Source organism: Ictidomys tridecemlineatus, chromosome 4, assembly GCF_052094955.1.
Source record: "Ictidomys tridecemlineatus isolate mIctTri1 chromosome 4, mIctTri1.hap1, whole genome shotgun sequence".
In the NCBI taxonomy this organism is placed as follows: Eukaryota; Metazoa; Chordata; class Mammalia; order Rodentia; family Sciuridae; genus Ictidomys; species Ictidomys tridecemlineatus.
Genome location: NC_135480.1, coordinates 199666829 through 199685959, shown reverse-complemented (window position 1 = coordinate 199685959; position 19131 = coordinate 199666829). Strand labels below are relative to the sequence as shown.

At 36.0% G+C, this 19131-nt stretch overlaps 1 protein-coding gene across 12 annotated transcripts in view; it reads left to right on the top strand.

Annotated features, from left to right (window-relative positions):
• Dennd1a (DENN domain containing 1A) overlaps positions 1 to 19131 on the top strand; it is a 517467-nt gene that overhangs the window by 131705 nt on the left and 366631 nt on the right. For 10 of the 12 annotated variants that reach the window (XM_021723518.3, XM_021723517.3, XM_040286285.2 and 7 more), the window contains one exon: positions 17933 to 17982. The exons of the other annotated variants lie outside the window; for them this stretch is intronic. In XM_021723518.3, coding sequence (XP_021579193.2) covers positions 17933 to 17982 — 50 coding nt within the window. The remainder of the gene's footprint in view (positions 1 to 17932; positions 17983 to 19131) is intronic. 12 annotated transcript variants of the gene reach the window in all.

The window sequence follows — 19131 nt, the reverse complement described above, 5'->3', positions numbered from 1 at the left end:
ATGGTGGCGCATGTCTATAATCCCAGTGACTTACCATAGCAAGTTCAAAGCCAGCCTCAGCAATTTAGGGAGGCCCTAAGCAATTTAGCCAGACCCTTTGTCAAAATAAAATACAAAAAGGGCTAGGGATGTAGCTCAGTAGTTAAGTGCCCCTGAGTTCAATTCCTATACCAAATCAAAAACAAAACAAAATACTGACTTATAGTTACAAGTGACTATGTTTTCTGCTTTTTTTACCCTTCATATCTGTTTTTGGTGTCACATACAATCTGAGATTAAGTTTGATTTGCGCATTAATTGAGAGAGAGATTGGTAAGTACATATCTGCATGCTGTGGGTCAGACACTGTTGCAGGTAACAAGAAAGAAAAGTAGACTCCATCTCTGCTCTGCAGAAGTGTATTGTCTGTTAGACTGAAGGACAGGCATGTCTTGTCCGAGCTGTTTAGATGGGATTGGAACAATGAAGTGGTTAGGTCACCTGAAGTTGGGAGTGTCTTTGAAAACTAGGACCTTTGGATGGTGATGCCTGCAATTTCTTGTTCTTTGTGATGTTATAGATATTAAAGATATATGTGATGCCATAGATATTAAAGTTAACTAGAGTGGTAAAAACCCAGTGAAAGATCTTAAGGCCACCCTTAAGGAAAGGCTTGTTAGATATATACTTTTTTGTTTTTGTGGTTCTGGGGATTGGACCTAGAGCCTCATGCATGCTGGGCAAGTGCTACATCCCCATCCCTTTTTATTTTATTTTGAGACAGGGTCTACATTGATGAGGCTGGCCACAAACTTGCAATCCTACTGTCTCAGCCTCCTGAGTCAGTGGGATAACAGGTCAGCTTCTGAGTCACTGGGATAACAGGTTTATAACGTCATGCCCAGCCTAGATATGTCCTTTTTAAGATTGCCTGTTGATTCATGTAGTTTTTAACCACTTGCTTAAAAAGGTCAGTTTTCATATTTCTTTGTAATTTAGCAGTCTGGGATTGTTGGTGAATATGTAACTTTTTTATCCAAAGATACAAATTCTCAGTCTCTTTAGACCCTAAAACCTGGGAGGTGATTGATTGTTGGCATGATACCAACAAAGCACCCTGCTGAAGCAGCTTTCTTGAACTGCTACTTGAGTAACCACAATTGCCCCCAAAATATTTGATATATATAAGATACACACACACACACACACAAATATCTGTATATATGGAACTGTTTTGATGGATTACATTATAACTTTGTAAAGAATTCATTCATAGGGCTGAGGATGTGGTTCAAGTGGTAACGCGCTTGCCTGGCATGCATGGGGCCTAGGTTCGATCCTCAGCACCACATTAAAAAATAAAAAAATAAATAAATAAATATGTTGTGTCCACTGAAAACTGAAAAATAAATATTAAAAAATTCTCTCTCTTTCTTTAAAAAAAATTCATTCATAGATTGAAGATGAATAAATGTATCCCAGAGTAAAAATCTGGTTCTTTATGTATGTTTAAAAGTGTCTCATTGTTGACAGGTGGCTGGCTTAAATGTTCTTCAAATGTAGGCTCACAGAGGGGTAAAAAAATCCATCATGTGCTGCTTTTTATTTTCTCCTGTGTTGTTACAAGTCAAATTTATTATCTGGGACAAATATCTGATTTAGTGCTCTTTAGAGTGTTTGCCAAAGACTATTTTGTATGTAAGAGGTGTTCTTTTATAATACCCATAATCCTGTTCTTTTATAATCCCCATTTCCAGAAAACAGTGACTTTAAGAATTGGATGTTGTTGAACCGGCTTCTTGATGCAAATATGTTTCAAAACCTTAAACGTTTAGCCAGGCTCATTTGAAAAATTGAGACATTTTCTGTCTTAAGGCTCTTCTTTTGAGTGAAGGTTTCTTCCCAGTTTGGTCATTCTCTAGCTGTTATAATTATGAAGAAGGAACTCAGGAAAAAGACAAATTCTTTTTGAGCCATACTTTCTGAAAGCATGCCAAGGTAGACAGCTATGGTAATTTATGTAATCCTTATTTATACATTCTTATTAGAAGTGTTTTCCTGGTTTTCTTCTGGCCCCCAAAACAGCTCCACTAAATATTAGGTGTCTTTTTAGTACTTTTGAATAATTGTGTTTTTCACAAGTTACCCGATGATTAGAACTAAGAAGACTAGGTCTGCTTTTGAGAGCTGTAGTCTCCATCTTATCTTTAGCTTCATGTAACCATGAAGCTCCTTGGGTGCACCGACACATTTGCATTAAGTCCTCTTTGTTGTCCTTCGTAAACTGCTCTCTTGGCTATGCAAGTCTTCTATTCCCCTTTGCATTCACAATCCAAGCTTCTCCCATGTATACTTTTCCTAATAGCCAACAAACAATCCAGTTACCCTGAAGTCACTACCCTCCATAAGATGGCCTGGGATGCCCTTCAAAAACCTAAATCAACTCACAGTGTTTCTCTTCAGTTACTGGTGCCTTTAGGATCTACCCTAAATTCCTTAACTTGGTTTAAGGCCCATCATCATCTGACCTTGACCCATCTTCTAGCTTTGTCTCCTGTGACTTCCCCTTATATCCAAGATGCAAGATGCTTTACCATTTCCCAGCATGCTTTACTCTTTCACTTCTGTATATTTTTGCTCAAATTGTTTTTGGGATTTTTTTTTTGGTCCCTTTTGTCCCCCCGCCCCACTTCCATACCAATACCAATATGCTTATATTAATTAGTAAATGCCCAGTGTGTATCACCTTCTCTGTGAAACGTGTCCTGACTAAATTAGTCACTGTACTCTTAGCTCTTGGAGAGCACTTGGGATGTTTACTCCTTACATTATCTAGTTTATGTCTGTCTCTTTGTCAATCTGTAAACTCTTCCATTATAGAAAAGATTATAGCCAGTGTTAGAGGGCCCTCTTATCAGGTAGGACAAATGAGGGACTTGGTGAATAATATGAAGCAAGTGAGCTTGGAAGCATGATAGTGGTGATTAAGAGCACGGATGGACTTTGGATTCAGACTGCTTGGGTTTCAAACCGAGCTCTGCCATTTGTCACTTTGGGACTTCATTTCCTCACTTGTAAACTAGAGATGATCATAGTAAAGACCTCACAGGATTCTGGTGAGATTTAGTTGATTTGAAATGTCTGAAGTAAAAACAAAAACAACAATAAAAAAGAAATGTGTGAAGTACTTAGTGGAACACCTGGTACCTAATAATTGTATAGTCTCAACTAAGTTTAAGCTATCAGGGAACCCAAGTTTGGTGCCTCTTTTTTGTCTGGTGTTCAAGTTGTGTATGGTAAGCTTTGCTTCTAGAGTTTCAGACCTGTTTTAGGAAGAATTCTGAAAATTTTTTTCCTTTCTAAATCTACATTGTTCCAGAATGAAATTTAGAGAAGTCACAAAAGTGATTGAGGTACTTTGTCAAGGAAAGAAAGAATAAATAACCAGATAATGGTTACTATTATTGATATTCTAAAATGTACTAAAATATAAACATTTTTAAATGGTGATGAAGAGGTTTCACATTAAAAAATCATTACAGTTGTAAAATCTATTATGTTGAGACTCCTGTGTCAAAACCTCAGAAATTTATTAATAGATTCCACTGTCCTTGTAAATGAACCCTTTGGGCTGCGTTTAATACTTTGTATTACTGTGGCAGCTTTCATTTTTAAAGTACTTATATGCAATATAGTAGAGTTAAGATTCTTCTGACCATCATAATTTCAAACTATCTTAATATTGGTTAGTTTCAGATTTCAAATGTGCTATAACATGAAGCCGAGATTGTGAGCATGTGTGTGTGTGCAAGTTCATGTACTCATGTGCATGTAGCTAGTGTGTGTGGGGGGTTGGTGGATGAAAATGAAAGGCGTCTTATAAAATAATTGAGATTGTCTTTGTTTTTCTTTTTAAATGTGCTGAGGACCAAATAAGAACCTTGTGCAAGGCATTGTCTTTTTAAAAAACTCAAGCTCATCAAAGAACATTTACTTTCCTATCAACCTTGTGAATATGTGATGTTTCATATTGCTTTTATTTCTGGAATATTCTTATAGAGTGTATATGTATAGGAAATACTGACTTGTTTTTCAAAAATGGTTCATATATCACCTCCTCTGAGGAGTTTTTCACGTTCCCAGGTGGACCTGATAATACCTTCCTTTTATCTTGACTATATTTCTTTCAGAAAACCTAGAACATGTTATCCTTACTTACGTGTTCTCTCTTACCCCCAGTCAGGAATTCATAGGTTCTTGTTTGCTTCAAATCCAAGGCTTCAGAACCTGTTGCTGTGTGAATGGATGTTAGGAGGCCAGATATTTGATATATAATAATAATAAATGGCTGAATAGTGTTCACATTATGATCTTTGGGCTCAGAATTTGAGCAAATCAAAATGTGCATTTTTGAAATCTCAACTTGCCTAACAGAGTTTTAACCAGAGGTGTTTAAGATTCTTGTGTTTGAATATGTTTCAAACATGATGCCTCTTTATATAACATTTAGTTTTAGAAGCATAACCTGTAAATTGCCAAGAATATTATTTTTATCAGAGCACTCTGCCAACCTACCAGATTCTTATTTCTGGAGCTCGAAACCCCTGGCAAGTTGAGAAATATTTTTGGATGTTTAAAAATGTATCCGTTACAATAAACAGATTTTTAATGGCTGCTAGAAATACTTTTCATTATTTATGTCTCATTTATTTCTTAAGAAATTCCCCCCTCCCCAACAATTTAAATGCTTTTTCCCTCCTTTGGTATGTTTGGCCCAAAGAAAAGATAGAAAACTAATATTTCCATGGTATATGAGATTTGACTTTGCATATGTTACTTTGGGAAAAAGCTTTTCATTTTTCAGCCTCATTGTATTCATCTGTAAAATGAGAAGGTTTTATGCTTTGGGCATAATGTCCCCCCACCCCCAACCCACACACCCACCCACCCATCCACCCACCCAAATTCCTGTGTTAATGCAGAAAGTATGGAGGTAAAGTAGTTGGATTGTAGGAGTCATAACTAGTCCATCCTAGTTTGAATGAATTGACTGGGTGATAACTATAAGCAGTTTGGGGCATGACTGGAAGAAGCAGGACCCTGGAAGTAGGCCCTGGAAGGGTACATTCTTCCCTGTGGTCTTTCCCCCCTTCCTCTCTCTATTTCTTGGTCCCCCAGATGGGTTGCCTCACTTTGGGCCCAGAGCAATCAAGTTGGCCATCTATGGACTAAACCTTTTTAACCTGTTAGCCCAAATAGACTTTTTATCCTTTTATTGTCAGGTATTTTGGTTTCAGAGATGCTAAAGCTGACTGAAACAGAAAGTAATACTAATTCTGTAGAATTTGGCAAGAGAAGAAGCATAATATCTAGATAACACCAAATTTGTCTACTTCAGTAAGTGTTTTCCAGCATAAATGAGATGAAGCAAAGAGAAGGTTTTGTTAAATTCTTAGTCTGCAGTCAAGTGATTAAAAATTAAATCTTCTACCATCCCTTTTCAGTTTTTCCTCACAAAGCAGAACCCACTATTTATTTATGATGAAACAACTGTTTATCATTTCCCTGCCTTGCAGACAAACACTGGTGTCCCTCTCTTGGTTCTGGTGAGCATAGCATCCAACCCAGGATTCTTTTGAGAGTTCAGGGGAGCACATTGATTACACAGAATCGTGGGCATACCTGGGATATCCTGAGCAAACTGGCAAGTAAGATTACCCTGCCTTAAGAACCTTTAACAGAAAGCACAAATGTTCCACTCCACTGTTGCAAGTGGGGTGAGGTAGGAGAGGGACATTAGATTAGCTCTGTTCAGCATGAAGGGCTGCTCCTGCAGAGTTGCAGCCATGTGTCTGGTACTGTGGAGATGAAATGTTGATAAATAGTGATGGAGAGGGAAAATCTCTCAGTAGAGATTTAGGCAACCAATTACTTCACCAGTCTACCTGAAGCTAATTCTACTCAGCTCATCTATAAGGCTCATAATTCTGCCTGAGGTTACAATAAGATCATTGAGCATATGTGTAAAACAAAACAAACAAAACAAAACAAAAACCTCCTAGCACTAGACTTGACACTTAGTAGCTGTTTTGTAAGTCCCTTTCCAGTTGTCACCCGACTCTCTCCAGAGAACGGTGACCGCTGGCATATGAGAGGCAAAATTAAGGCTGAATAGGTTGGTTTCATAACCAGAAGAAACATTGTTCACTTTCAATTACATGTGTAATTCCTGTTATTACGCATAAATGATAAACTTTTGACAGAAATTACTAATTTTACATTTATACAAATTTGAGTAGTTTTCTTTTTTCATTTTCTATGTAAAAAATAAGTCTTAAGTTTCACTCTCTAATAAATTCAAATCTATGCTTTGGCCTGTGTGATCTCTCTGCTTTCTTATTTAACCTGTGAAGATTAAATAAGAAGGCATGTAGACTGTAGGTACAGTGCTTGACAACGGAAAGTGCTTCATTAATGCTCTTTCTTCCCTTCTCAATCTCTAGACTGTCATCCAGTCATTTTTGTCAGCACCATCATTCACTGGGCATTTTCTTTGTGCCAGGCACTCTGCTAGACACTGATATTGGGTCTAATCCCTACCTTTCTTAATTTCATCTAAATATCTTATAAGTCTATGAGGAGACAGGCTTGTAAAATATTTCACCAATTCCAAGATGCACACTTTTTTCATATATTAACATCTCTGAAATTGAGATTTGTCTTAGAGTTGATGATGTATCATTTCATTTGCAGCATTTTTTAACCTAGTGGTATTTAAAAATACTATATTTATAATTCATGACTTCTTAAGAATTAATGATTTAGCAAATTAATTGCAAAAAAAATCACAGATGCTTTCTCTGTGTGTATTAAAATGGATTTTGGAAACTCAGAAGAAATATCAACTATAAGGGAGCAGGTTCAGAAGAGATGGTCCTGTTCAAATTTGTTAAGTTCCTTTGTTGCTGTCTTTGAGCACAACCACTCTCCCTACTGCCAGGGTTATTATTCAAGGCTCCTCTTTCTTCTGGGAGGCCTGAAGGGTACCCAGCTGGATGTCTTTCCCCTCCTGTGGGAATGTAGGATGCCGAGATTATGGTCAGTTTGGTGATAGGAAGAACAGCCAAAGAATTGGGATGTTCTGAGTCTGCCTGGGGGTCTGGAACAGTTAAGAGTGGGATAAGAGGTCAAAAAGGTATATGTAAACTGGATGCAGAAGGTTCAAACACTTCGGTGACTTTCCATGCATTACAGTAAAGTTTAGACTCCTTGACATGCCCTGTAAGGTCCCGTGTGATGTGACCCCTGCCAGGCTGTCCAAGCTCACTTGCCTCTTTTCTCTCCGCATCGCCTCTTCTGCTCCAACCTACCAGCTTCTTTGTGCAAAGGACTCAATGTCCAGTGGCCCTTCCCCCTGCTGCTACTTTTGTATTCCCTCTCCAAATATTTACTTGTTGGATTCCTATTCATTTCTTAAGTCCCACTTCAATGTCGCTTCCCAAGAGGCCTTTCTTGATCCTTCTATCTAACTTTAGGCCCTTGTCATTTTTCTAGAGCTCTCTGTTCTTAGGTATTTTGGCATCCATTCCTATAGTCTCTTTCTTTCCAGTTAGATCCTAAGCTCCATGTGGACAGGCACCATACCTTCTTGCTTGGTTACTGCCTTAGGTCTCTAGCACACTGTCTCTTACTAAATATGTCTTCTTGCTTAGGGAACCGCATTGGTTTTCTTTTTTAAGATGATTTTGACATAGATTTGATTTTAGAATTCCTTTATCCTCTGTCTTGTTTACTAACACTTGGAAAAGTTTCAAGGAATCAGAAGCTTTTCTTGACAAAGTTATGTTGAACTCCAACAACCTTGGATTAAGTCACATGCATTTGAATCTAAGTCATGTGAGTGGATCATCTGTCCCCCAGCAAGAATCAGTGGTGGTCTGAGAGCCTTTCTTGTTCTGATAGGGTGAAAGAGATTAGCAGATATATAGGAACCCAGATGACAAATTTGGATCATAGACATGTCCAGCCTGAGAACCTGTGAGAGGTGAGGCGGAATGTGCAATAGGCAGTTAGAACAGGAGCCTGAAGCTGAAAAGGTAGTCCAGGATGAAGATTTCAATTCGAGAGTCATTTAATTAGTGAAGATAATGGAAACTAAAGTATATGTAGACTATTATTAAAGGAGGATACAGAGAGAGAAGGAGGAAGATAAAATCCTGGGAAACACATTGAAGGGAAAGATGTTGGAATGGACACCAGAAGTTGAGTAGAGAGAGAGAGGCAAGAAGAGGCCCACCTATTTTCTTCATCTAACAGAACCTTGGACAAATATTTGGGCCATGAGCACCAGAAAAGCTCTTCCCCTATTTTAATATTATTTTCAAAAATGTTATAAATAAAATCATTCTCAAAGGGAGGAGCTGTCAATAATTCAGAGAACATGAAATCATTTATCTGTCAAGAAAACCCTTGACCTCACCTATAGAAGTGAACTGTTAATGCAACAAGGCCCTGGGTGCCATCCTCAGCACTGAAAAAACCCAAAACAGAACAAGACAAAAAACAGAAAAAAAAAATTGTTTATAAAAGAAGCAACTATTTTTGTGATGAGTCCGTGTCACAGAAGAGTTGTGAATTCTAGGTGGTAGAAATATTTTTAATTCTTTGTAATAATTTTTTTTCTTAAAAAAGGGTATGTTTGCCTGCAGTAGACATTTGACTACTTAGCAACAACCAGGTGTGAATTATTGGATTTCCAGAAATACTGTGGTTGGCAAGGTCATTTTACCTTTTAGGAATTTGAGTTTGGGTAACAGTGGTGAATTTGTATCATGTTGTTAACAGGCTCCTAGGTCAGGATTGACAAAATATTTCTAGCTGGCCAAATCTTGCCCATGGCCAAAGTTTTTGTTTTTAAATGACCTATGAACACTAAGATTTTTTTTTTCTTTTACCCTTTGTAGGGCTTATAAAGAAACAAAGAAGACTGTGACAGAGACTCTAAGTAGCCCACAAACCTAAAATATTTACTGCTAACCATTTAGAGAAAAGGAGTTGCTGACTCCTTTAGGTTGTAAGTTGTGTGTGAAATGAACCCAAAATTCACAGGGAAACTGAAGTTGATGTAATTCCAAAATGTTTAAATGTGTTAGGGCTTTTCTATGAAATAGTGACTTACCTCTTGAATCCAGAGAACACATTTTTGGTGGCAACAGGTGTACTTTGATTGAAAGCTGCCTTGTGCAACATGACAGAACATCAGAGTAAAAGGACTTCTGTACTGTGTGGTATCTTGGAATGTTTAAACCTCTTCTGGTTCCATTGTTGTGCATGGTTTATCTCAGGCAGCCTCAGGTAAACTTTAGCCTCTGTATGTTGCAGCAAAATATGCAAAGCGAAAGAACACGTATCTATGACATTGAATTATTTTCTTTGCTTTTATTTTTTTCTCTAAAGGGACTCCCCCCACCTTTGTTACAAAGTTTAAATTCCTTAAGTGTTAGATTTTAGAAAACTTTTTCAAATTTCAGTAGGTTTTCATATCATCTTGCCTTTTGACTTTGTAATGAGATATCATCAGTCTATTCTGATTATATAAATTTCTTCAGTCTTAAATCCTCCTTATATCTTTCTATCAAAATCTGTAGGCTGTGAGAAATAAAAGTTCTATAAATAGAGATGACTATTTAGTGAGACCTTATCTAATCAACTGCTAAATAATACTCTCTCAAAAGTGGATTTGATATTTACATTTCAGTTTTCATATTCTCCTCATAATGTTTGTTGATGGTGTCTAACATCCCCTGGCACTGGATAAATAAAGCCTATTATTTTCTTTTCAACCTTTTTAGCTATTATTCTCATACAAGAGCTAATAAGAAGGTTAGGTATATTACCAAACTATGATCCTGTTCATCAGAAGAAGCTAGGAATCTTGATTAACACGCCTTGTTAACTGATGATTTCAGTTCCATACTGGTAGTGCTAGAATAATTTGTATAAACCAAGCAGTACAGATTCCTTATTTTAGCACTAAGACTTACAAAGGCTTCTTTTAGCAGCCTTTAATTTTGTACTTATGTATGTGACATAGCCTGTGGCTGTGATAGCTACTGTGAATCTGCAGTTGTTTGGGGATGAAAGGAGGAGGCAGCTGGAAACTCGGTAGCTACATCTAGCTGTCTACCTAGAGAAGGCCTTGATTTCAAGTTTATCTAAACAAGCTCGACTAATCCCAACTATCTGGGGGGATCCACTGTCAAAACAAGCAGCGTGGCCCGGAGGCAAACACAGCTATACAGAAATGAAGGCTGGGGCTTCCAATACTCTGATGACTGCATACTGGAGGCTTTTTTTCCCCCCTGAAAGAGGGTAAGAGAGGTAGAATTTGCATAATGCCTTTTCATTGGAAACTTTTGGAAAGCTGACAGACCTCCAGCTTATAGATCTGTAGCCACAATACACAGTCTATAGGAGAATCCTTGAATGACCTAACCATATTGAAAGAAAATATAAAAGCGTCCAAGTATAGCCAAGTGAGAGAGGAAAAGAGGCCGATGCATTGTCTAACATCTGCTGTACTTCTCGTTAGTTTTGTTCTTTGCTATTCTGTGTGGACTTTGGAGAAGCCTAAGACAGCCTAACATGAATCCTATAATCTTCCTTCTGAATATTTATGTAGCGTGCCAGCTTCTAAGCTGTCCTTTGCGTTTTCCTACTTCCCCCTCATTTTCATGCTCTCAAATGAGGCCAACATTTCAAAAGCTAAATAAATGTTTGTGAATGTTTATAAAAGATTTGCATAAATTTGTCCTTGTCTGACAAAGATCACTTTTTTCTTATGCCAGTTCTGAAAAAAATTTTTTTAAGGTTTTGGTGCTTGTCTTGACAACAAAGTCCTGCATCCCAGAACAATGATTGCTGATTAAGTGGGAATGCAATTGTGACTGAATAGGCTTTCAAGATACTGACTAAAAAAACCCCATCATCTGAAGGCTGAATTATAGAATTTAGAAAATATTATTAAAAGTACACATTTAAATCAATTTTCAGTACCGTATCATTAGGTAAGACAAAGAGTCTCACAAATTAAAAGAAAAATATAGCCACCCATGGTTTAAAAAATTCTCCCACATAAATTTTAATAATTAAAATGTTTCAGTAACTCAGAATATCACCTTTCTTTCCTACATTTTAACATATTTAAAAATAATCTTTAGACCGTTAGATAGTTTTTGGAAACCATGAGTCTCCCAGTGGTACGCGTTAATATGGTTACTGGGTTGGTGATGGGAAGGGATTACCAGGCAGTCCTTTAAGACATCTGAATGCTCAATCATACCTTGAGAAAATCCAAACTATATGAAATATGTGTCAGGACGTAATTATAGGAAACATAATACACGTAAATACAGAGTACCCAGATATTTGTGCCACTGATATGTTTGCTGAATTCATTTATCTTTTAAAATTAGAATAGATTTTGTGGAGTGGCAGGGGAAGTTGTGGGTAGAGGTGCTAATTTAGTTCAGAGATATTCGAAGATTGGCAGGAGAGAGAGGTAACAGCCAGTTCTGTTAGTCCTTTAGTTGTATTGGTTTAGAGGTTTAAGTTGTCATTAAGGCACAAACTAGAGCCACTTCTCTGACACAGTTTTTATCACATCTGCTAGGCTTGTGTCCCAAGAGGAGACGTGGAGAGCAGTGAATTCAGCACGGGCCCATTATCGACTGCTTTTTCGTGTGTTGTAAAAGGAGTGAGACCTCAGGGAGGCTTGGAGCCTCCTCCCGTGTAATGTCCAAGTCAGATTTGAAGGACTGGTGGCAGGAAAGCTTTGGCCTTGGGGTGTGAATTCTAAGAAATAGAGGCACAATTAAGTTTAAAAAATTCAAGGACTTTGAGCTTGATAATGAAAGATTTTTTTCCTTTGACTAATGTGAACAGAAAAGATGCCCATCTGTGCACATTTTTGTGTGCATTTAAAATATTTAAAAGCTGACAGCTTTTAATATGCTTACAAAATAGTATTTCTATCAGTGCTCTTTTTTCTTTCTTTTTTTTCTTTTTTTTACCCCCGCCCCCCTTTTTTTTTGATAGCATCTTCCTGAGGGCAAGTTGCTTCTTCAGTGAAACCATGTTTGCAGTTTTACTGTTGGGACCCTATTCCTTTGGTATGTGCTGACTTGTAGCCCCTCTTCCTCCTCCTTTTAAGAAATATTGAAAACATGGCCTGGTCAGATAACAGGAATTAAAATGATTAAGGAAATGCATAAGACAAAAATATTTTTGAGTAATAATAATAGATTCGAGGAATTATATTACTGATGCCACCAAATAGTAATTATAAGAGATGGTAACCAAATCAGTTGTTCATTTGTAAATATTTGAAACAACATTAAGAATTTTATTGGCCTTTATTACTTTGTAAATGAAGCTCTCATTTTCAACCCCTTTGATGTAAGGTTTAAAGTCAATAAAAAGAAATTGAAATAGAGCATGTTATCTAATATTGTGATTATGGAACAATTTTATTTTAGGTAGTTTTTGAAAGAAAGGGAAGGATGCAAAAGAATAATTTTGTTAAAAAGTTTTTACTTCGGACTTCAGAAGGTCATGGAGATTGATATGTAAAAATAGTTCTAGGGATGGCTCTTGTGCTATTGTATACCTTCCTTTTCTGCACTTAATATCCTTGACAATTTAGATATAAAGCTTATTTGATACATGATTATAGAACTTGATGATTTTTCTTTATTTCATAGTAATTTTTTGAAATACAATATAGTAATGCTTTGAATTACAACATGTATTCTGAATAATAGGTAATATACAGATTACTATAATTATATACATGACTCAAAATCAACTAAAGTTTATAAAATGTAAACTAGGAGTAAATATTGAATATTCCTATCAAGGAAATGAAGCAGACTCTGTAGCCTTTGAGCTACATTGTTAGAAATTTGACCCAGCTTTTATGTTTGGTATTGAAAGGTCTTTCTGTAAAATTCTTTATTCAAAGCTTCTTTTTCTCACTGAACAACAACAACAACAACAACAACAAAAAAAAGAAAAGTTGTTTTTAGTCAGAGTATGGATCTAGGATTTAATTTGACACTCAAAGTGAAGGTGAAAAATTATATTTCCTGTTTTCACATTTAGGAAACTTCTGATCAACATTCTTGAACTTGATGCTAATTAAGCTTCCAAGAACTTCAGCTTTCCCCTTCTTAACCATTTAAAATCTTTCTTTGCTTTCCCTCAGAGTCCCTGGTTTTAACTTGAAATAGCTTAAAGTAGAAATTTTGTTAGCTTTTTAATGTTTGGATTTGTGTGTGTTCTGTTTTTAACTTTCAACTTGAGTTTTAAGATCATCAATCAAAGATTTTTCTTTCAAGTCGGTGGCACTGCTCTCAATTGCAGGACTTAGAGGGTCAGCATTTCACTCATGCTATTAAAAAAAAAAACTTAGAAAGAGAGTATTTTAGGAATTTGAGCTCCATGGATCTTTTCATCACATACCTACATTTTGAAATGAACAAATAAATTAGATAAGAAACCCAGGAAATATTCTCCTACAGTTTCCCACCTCTCCCTACTTTGTTTTCTTTCTTTTTTTTGGGGGGGGGAAATAAAGGTAAATTATCTATTCCTCTATCAGATTTCAGCAAGCCACAACGAGGCTAATTGTGGCTTTATATATTTCAAAATACTTTCACTTATTTATGTCTTTCATTTAAATGTTTTCTTGCACACATTTTTTTCCACTTTTGAACTGTAAGAATGTGGCTCATCTCCCCACATTCTGTAGCTCCATTGGACATTATGATCAGCTTGTGCTTTTATCTTTCAGATGGCATTTATTTGTGAGGTATATATGTCTGTGTATGACTGGAATTTGTTTTCATCTGCCACATAATACTATTTTTTGTAGGTTTCAGTGAAGCAATGAAAACAAAGTATTGGACATTTGAAAGGAGCTGTTACAAAATTGCCTATACTCCCTCACCTTGTACACCAAATTCAGAGCAAATTGGTAAAATATTATGATTAATAATGCCAATTAACTTCATTGAATTTAGTTTTCAAGATTTTGCTTCCAGATAGGATCCTATAATGGATAATATTATAAATTTAAACCTTTACCTTTACAGGATTTTTAAGAGATTGGCTCAGTGCCAGTACATAATCAACTTTGCCCAGATTGGAGCAAATTCCCTTGATGAGCTTTCTGACCAGATGAGAATTTGTGTTGGGTGAAATGAATCAGGTGTAGACTGAAATGAACTCAAAGTTCATTTCTGAATTTCATTCGCAAGTGTGTCCAGGGTTAGGTGTTTTAATTTCATATTTTGGTTCATATTCAGGCGTGGGGTCTACTTGTAGGCAGAGCTTTGTAGATGTTGTTGCAGTCTGCCATTTAATATATGCTTAACTGAAAGGTTTTTCTAACTGCCTGCCTACCACAGTTCCTCCCTGCCCCCTCTGCTCCTGTTTCTTCCCATGTGAAGTATCATATATTTTGTTAGGAAGAAAAGCCCTTTTGGAAATTGCCTGTTTCATAAATTGTCTGGTGACACAAAGGGGTTGAATGCTATCTTCTTGTCTCATTTATTTTGAAAACTTTGCTACTGAACTCACCTTAATCAATGAGCTCAGTGTTGTCTCCAATAAGTTATGTGTTGGATATATTGATTGGGAGGGATTTTAGAAAACCCGTCTGGGGTTTATAATGTCAGCAGTGTTTTGATTATGAAAAGAGTTGGAACCTGGGGACATGGAACCAGGTGGCGAATGTCCTAAAGCCAGTGGTGACATGGTGGACTGGTTCCCTCCTGGGATCTAGTTCATGCCCTGCACTTTAACTGTGGTGACTGGCTACTATAGATTCACTTTTTTTTGCTCATTAAAATGTTAAAAAATCAAACTGTACATTAAAAGATTTGTGAAAATATAAACTTGGGAATTGATCTGGAGAACTGGCACACAATCCTTCCCACCCCTCGACTTCCCAATGAGGTCATTTACATTTCATCAGCTGTGCTGCATCTCAAGATCCGATTTATGTGGCAGTACTTGAAGTTGTACTGAGGCTGGTTGTCTGAAAGAGCTTGTGTTTCAAGGGAGAACAGAAAAATTGCCTTCTATGAAGAAAGTTCCCTAGCCAAAGATGCAGATTCTAGAGAGAAAAAGAGGCTGGTAAACTGGTTTAATGATCGTTTTCCTAGTAAAGTTGATATTGAAAGATTCTGGCACACTCTGCCATAACTAGAATGCTCAAAATAAATTTAAATCAGGGGTTAAAAACCCCTCCCTCCCTTGGAGAGTGGCCTTTTCATATTTGAATAAGTGAGTTTTTCTTTTGTCAAAGAGGATGAGGTAAGGTAATTGAAAGGAAAGCATTGATATTAAGAAATGTGGTTTATTTTATCAGTTTTTATTTACAGAGAACAGGCTTGTTTCCACTCCCTCATCTTGTCCTCTCCTTCCCAAACTGAGAGGTAGATATTTCAATTCTGATTGATATCATGTGTGAATATGCCTAGCACCAAGTTTTCCTCTGACAGCACACCATCAACTAGTTTGACTTAAATTGGAATATCAAGCTCTTGCAATATCACAAACATGGAGAAACATATTGTAATGTACAAACGTGTCTACATTTGCCTATATTTCCTTTTCTCACCCCCCACCCCATTGCTTAATTAGACTTATAACTATTTTCTTGGGTAAAAAAGGAAGATTGATGGGAGATGGGTTACACTTAATCTGTTTGGTAGTTTGATATTCTTTCTAGTATTATCTGACAAGTTCAAGATTGGATTTTACTCTTGACCATAGAAAGTGGTAAGCAGTTGCTGTATTATAGTGAGTAATAAGTTGGGCTTATTAGATTTCTTGACTGCTGTAGGGCATGATGCTTTCTCATAGCCATGGGGGGTCTTTTCTTTAAAAAATCTTTGAGGCCTTTTGCCAGCATAACTCCAGCACAGAGTAGAGTACAGAAGTGCTTTATGCACCTAAAACTTTTGAGGGGTAAAAGATAACTGTCTTTGTAGCTGATATTGGCAGTGAGTGAGAGCTTAGAACTGAATTTTAAAGAATAATGAAGATAAGAGATACTTTGGGATGTTATTTGAAAGTTGACATAGATTATTTTTGCAAATAAGTCATAAGAGTTTTGTGTTTGTGAATTATAGTCTATTTTCTAATTAACTAAAACTTAAAGTGACTGTTGTATATGATTTTTTTTCTAATACTTGATGTAATGACATCACACAGAAATTGCTCTTGAGGTGATTCTGTGAGACTAGTTATTGTAATTTATTTAAACAACTGGTTTAAAAGCAATATGTATGGGCCTCTGAATGCCACATTACAAAATTGAATTTTTTATAAGTAATGCCTCTTAGAATATGCTGAGGTATTCTTATCTACTTTATTTTTGAGTTTTCTATTCATTACTCTTTCATGACATGCCTTAACAGTGCTGTGATACACATAGTACCAGTTCAAGATGATATTAAAAAATAGGATATGCTCAATTGAATTATGTAGGCGGAACATGCTCTGGCAGAGCAAGTCAATGTGCTTTCTGCTTCATTGAGTGGGTTATTAGATTGATGTGGTTTATTTCTTGAATGATAGAACTGGTTTTAAAAATAAATGAAGCGAGAAGCATCAATTCAGTTAGCATTGATAATTCATTATTATTGGTTAGAAAAGTGCTACATTTGTAAACCGATCTTTAATTTATCACTTGGGTTAGGATTTGCAGTGGGCTGGTTTGTTTTAATTTGAATCAGCTTCTCAGTGATTGAAAAATGTGTTCTTCATTTTGTCTTGGAAGCCAAGATTTTAAATAGTTAAAAAGCAAATCAAATGCATAAAAGGAATACTTTTTAAAAAATTTATAACATTGGTCTATGAACATATGATAAACACAACTGTGGGCTATCAAAGCCTGCAGTTAAATTAAGTCAAGCTAAAGAAAGTCCTATGAAGAAAGTAGTAATTACGTGTCTATATGTTTATATATGTGTTTAGCTATGTGTATATATGCTACATAAGTGAATGGGCCTGTTGGGAAAAGCCCAAACCACTATACACTGTCTGAGTTCCAGTGTTTATTTTTGTTTTAATGTAAGAAGATTGCCTTTTATGAAAACAAGTCTTTGAGATGTCACTCTACTTTTTGTGTCTCTGTCCTGAATATTGTGCTTGGTTTTATTTACTTTGATATTTGTTTAAAAAAAGGTTTAGACTGGTAGTTTGCTTTAGATTTCCATAAATTATGAATAGGTAACATATTATGATAGTGGTATTTAAATAAAAATAGTATACACTTAGAGTGGTTACAGTTTACAGTTTGATTCCAAAATTAATTTCGGCCCCAAATGGCAACTTCTTTGTAAATGAAGTTTTGAACTTTAAAATATGTAGTTGATAATGTTCAGGGACAATTATCTTCAAGTTGGCTTTCTATTCTGCTGTGATTTGGCCTATTGATATTGGGAAGTGTTGTCTAATCCCGGCCTCCTCTGTTCCTAGGTAACAGGCAAAAACAGTGCCAGCAACAGCAGCCCTGCCAGGCCAAACCCATGTGGCTCGGTGTTATTCACTCTGATCCATATGGTCAGGCTGGAGATGGTCCCTGGAGGGGTGTTAACACTCAGCAACCCAACCGCCTCCCTCCCTTCAGAGCTTTCCTGCATGGCTCCTGCTGCTTACCCATGTGTGATTCTTGATTAATTTTTCATTTTTAATGAAGTTTGATCATGTTTATTATTTCTCATGATTGACTGCCTGGTACTCCTCCCATGTAATTGATAAAGCCCATATTTCTTCATCTGTCTTCTCTTTCTTCAGGGTAAAGTTGTTAGATTGTGCTGTGGTTAATGTTAGATTTATTGGTCCCATTAGATGTATAAATTATCTCTCCTTCTCTCCACAGGAAGTTCTACAGACTTTGACCAAGTTTTGTTTCCCCTTCTATGTGGACAGGTAGTGTCCGATTTTCAAACTTTATTAGAAAAAAAAATGTTAATGAATCTGCTATAGAAAATAAAAACCATACCATTCTTAACATTCTGTCTGTTTAACCATCATTTTAAAATATCTGAGTTCCAAGGAGAGTTGTTATATTCTCCTTTCCTGGGGATTTTATAGACATTATCAAAAAGTTTAAAGCTTAGAGCTTTGTATTAGTTAGTTTGTGACATGTATTTTATATTGCATTAATTTTTGATTTTGGTTATCAGACTTAAACCATGATTAAGAATGGTTGGTGTTTAATCCAGGGCTGTTTAATTTTTATTTAAATCTGAATATATTTGGCTTAAATAATATTGTATTACTTTATGACCTTATGAATATTGTATAGATTTTGTTTTCCTAGACTTCACCTTATAATTTAAATTAACACAGGTCTATCTTGTTTAAAGGTATTTAGCTAATTAAAAGGCATGTTGCTAAATAGTGTTTTACATTTTGTTTTGATGGCCAAGAATAGTAATATCTCTGGGGAAATCAGCATTTTTTTATAGGTTTCTAGACTAAAAAATACACAAATATGTAAACATTTCCCTAATATTTACATTATGATAAACTGTTTCTTGAAGAGGTACAAGTATAGGAACTCTTAAGGTAAATAAAATAATCTGAGGGTTTTTTGTTGTTGTTTGTTTTTGAAATAAGCCATTGTTTAATAGTAACAATTTTAGTAAAGCTTTTTCTTCTATTTTATAAAAACTATAATTTACTAATTATATTAGTACAGTGAAAACACAGTGATCTTTATCTTTTTTCAGGAAATATCCCTCTGTTTTTCACTATAGTTGAAACATTATGTTTTGGAAGCATTCATTTGTTCTCTTGATTTTTGTCTTTTCTTCAGTCTTAATGGAAAATTGAATTACAAAATCGTACATGATGTTTTAAAAATCCCACTTTTAGTGACAGGTTGTAGGAAATAACCATTATAAGTAATTTTATAATATGTTCCAAGAAAGCTATAAAATGTGCCCATCTTCAGGAAGGTTCTATTGTGTATTTCAGTGTACCCAAGCAAGGCAGGATCCGAAGGATTTTAGTCTTTTATAGTACATGTGGGTAGTGTGCTGCTTGTAGTCTCCCACCTCCTGCCCCGTAAAC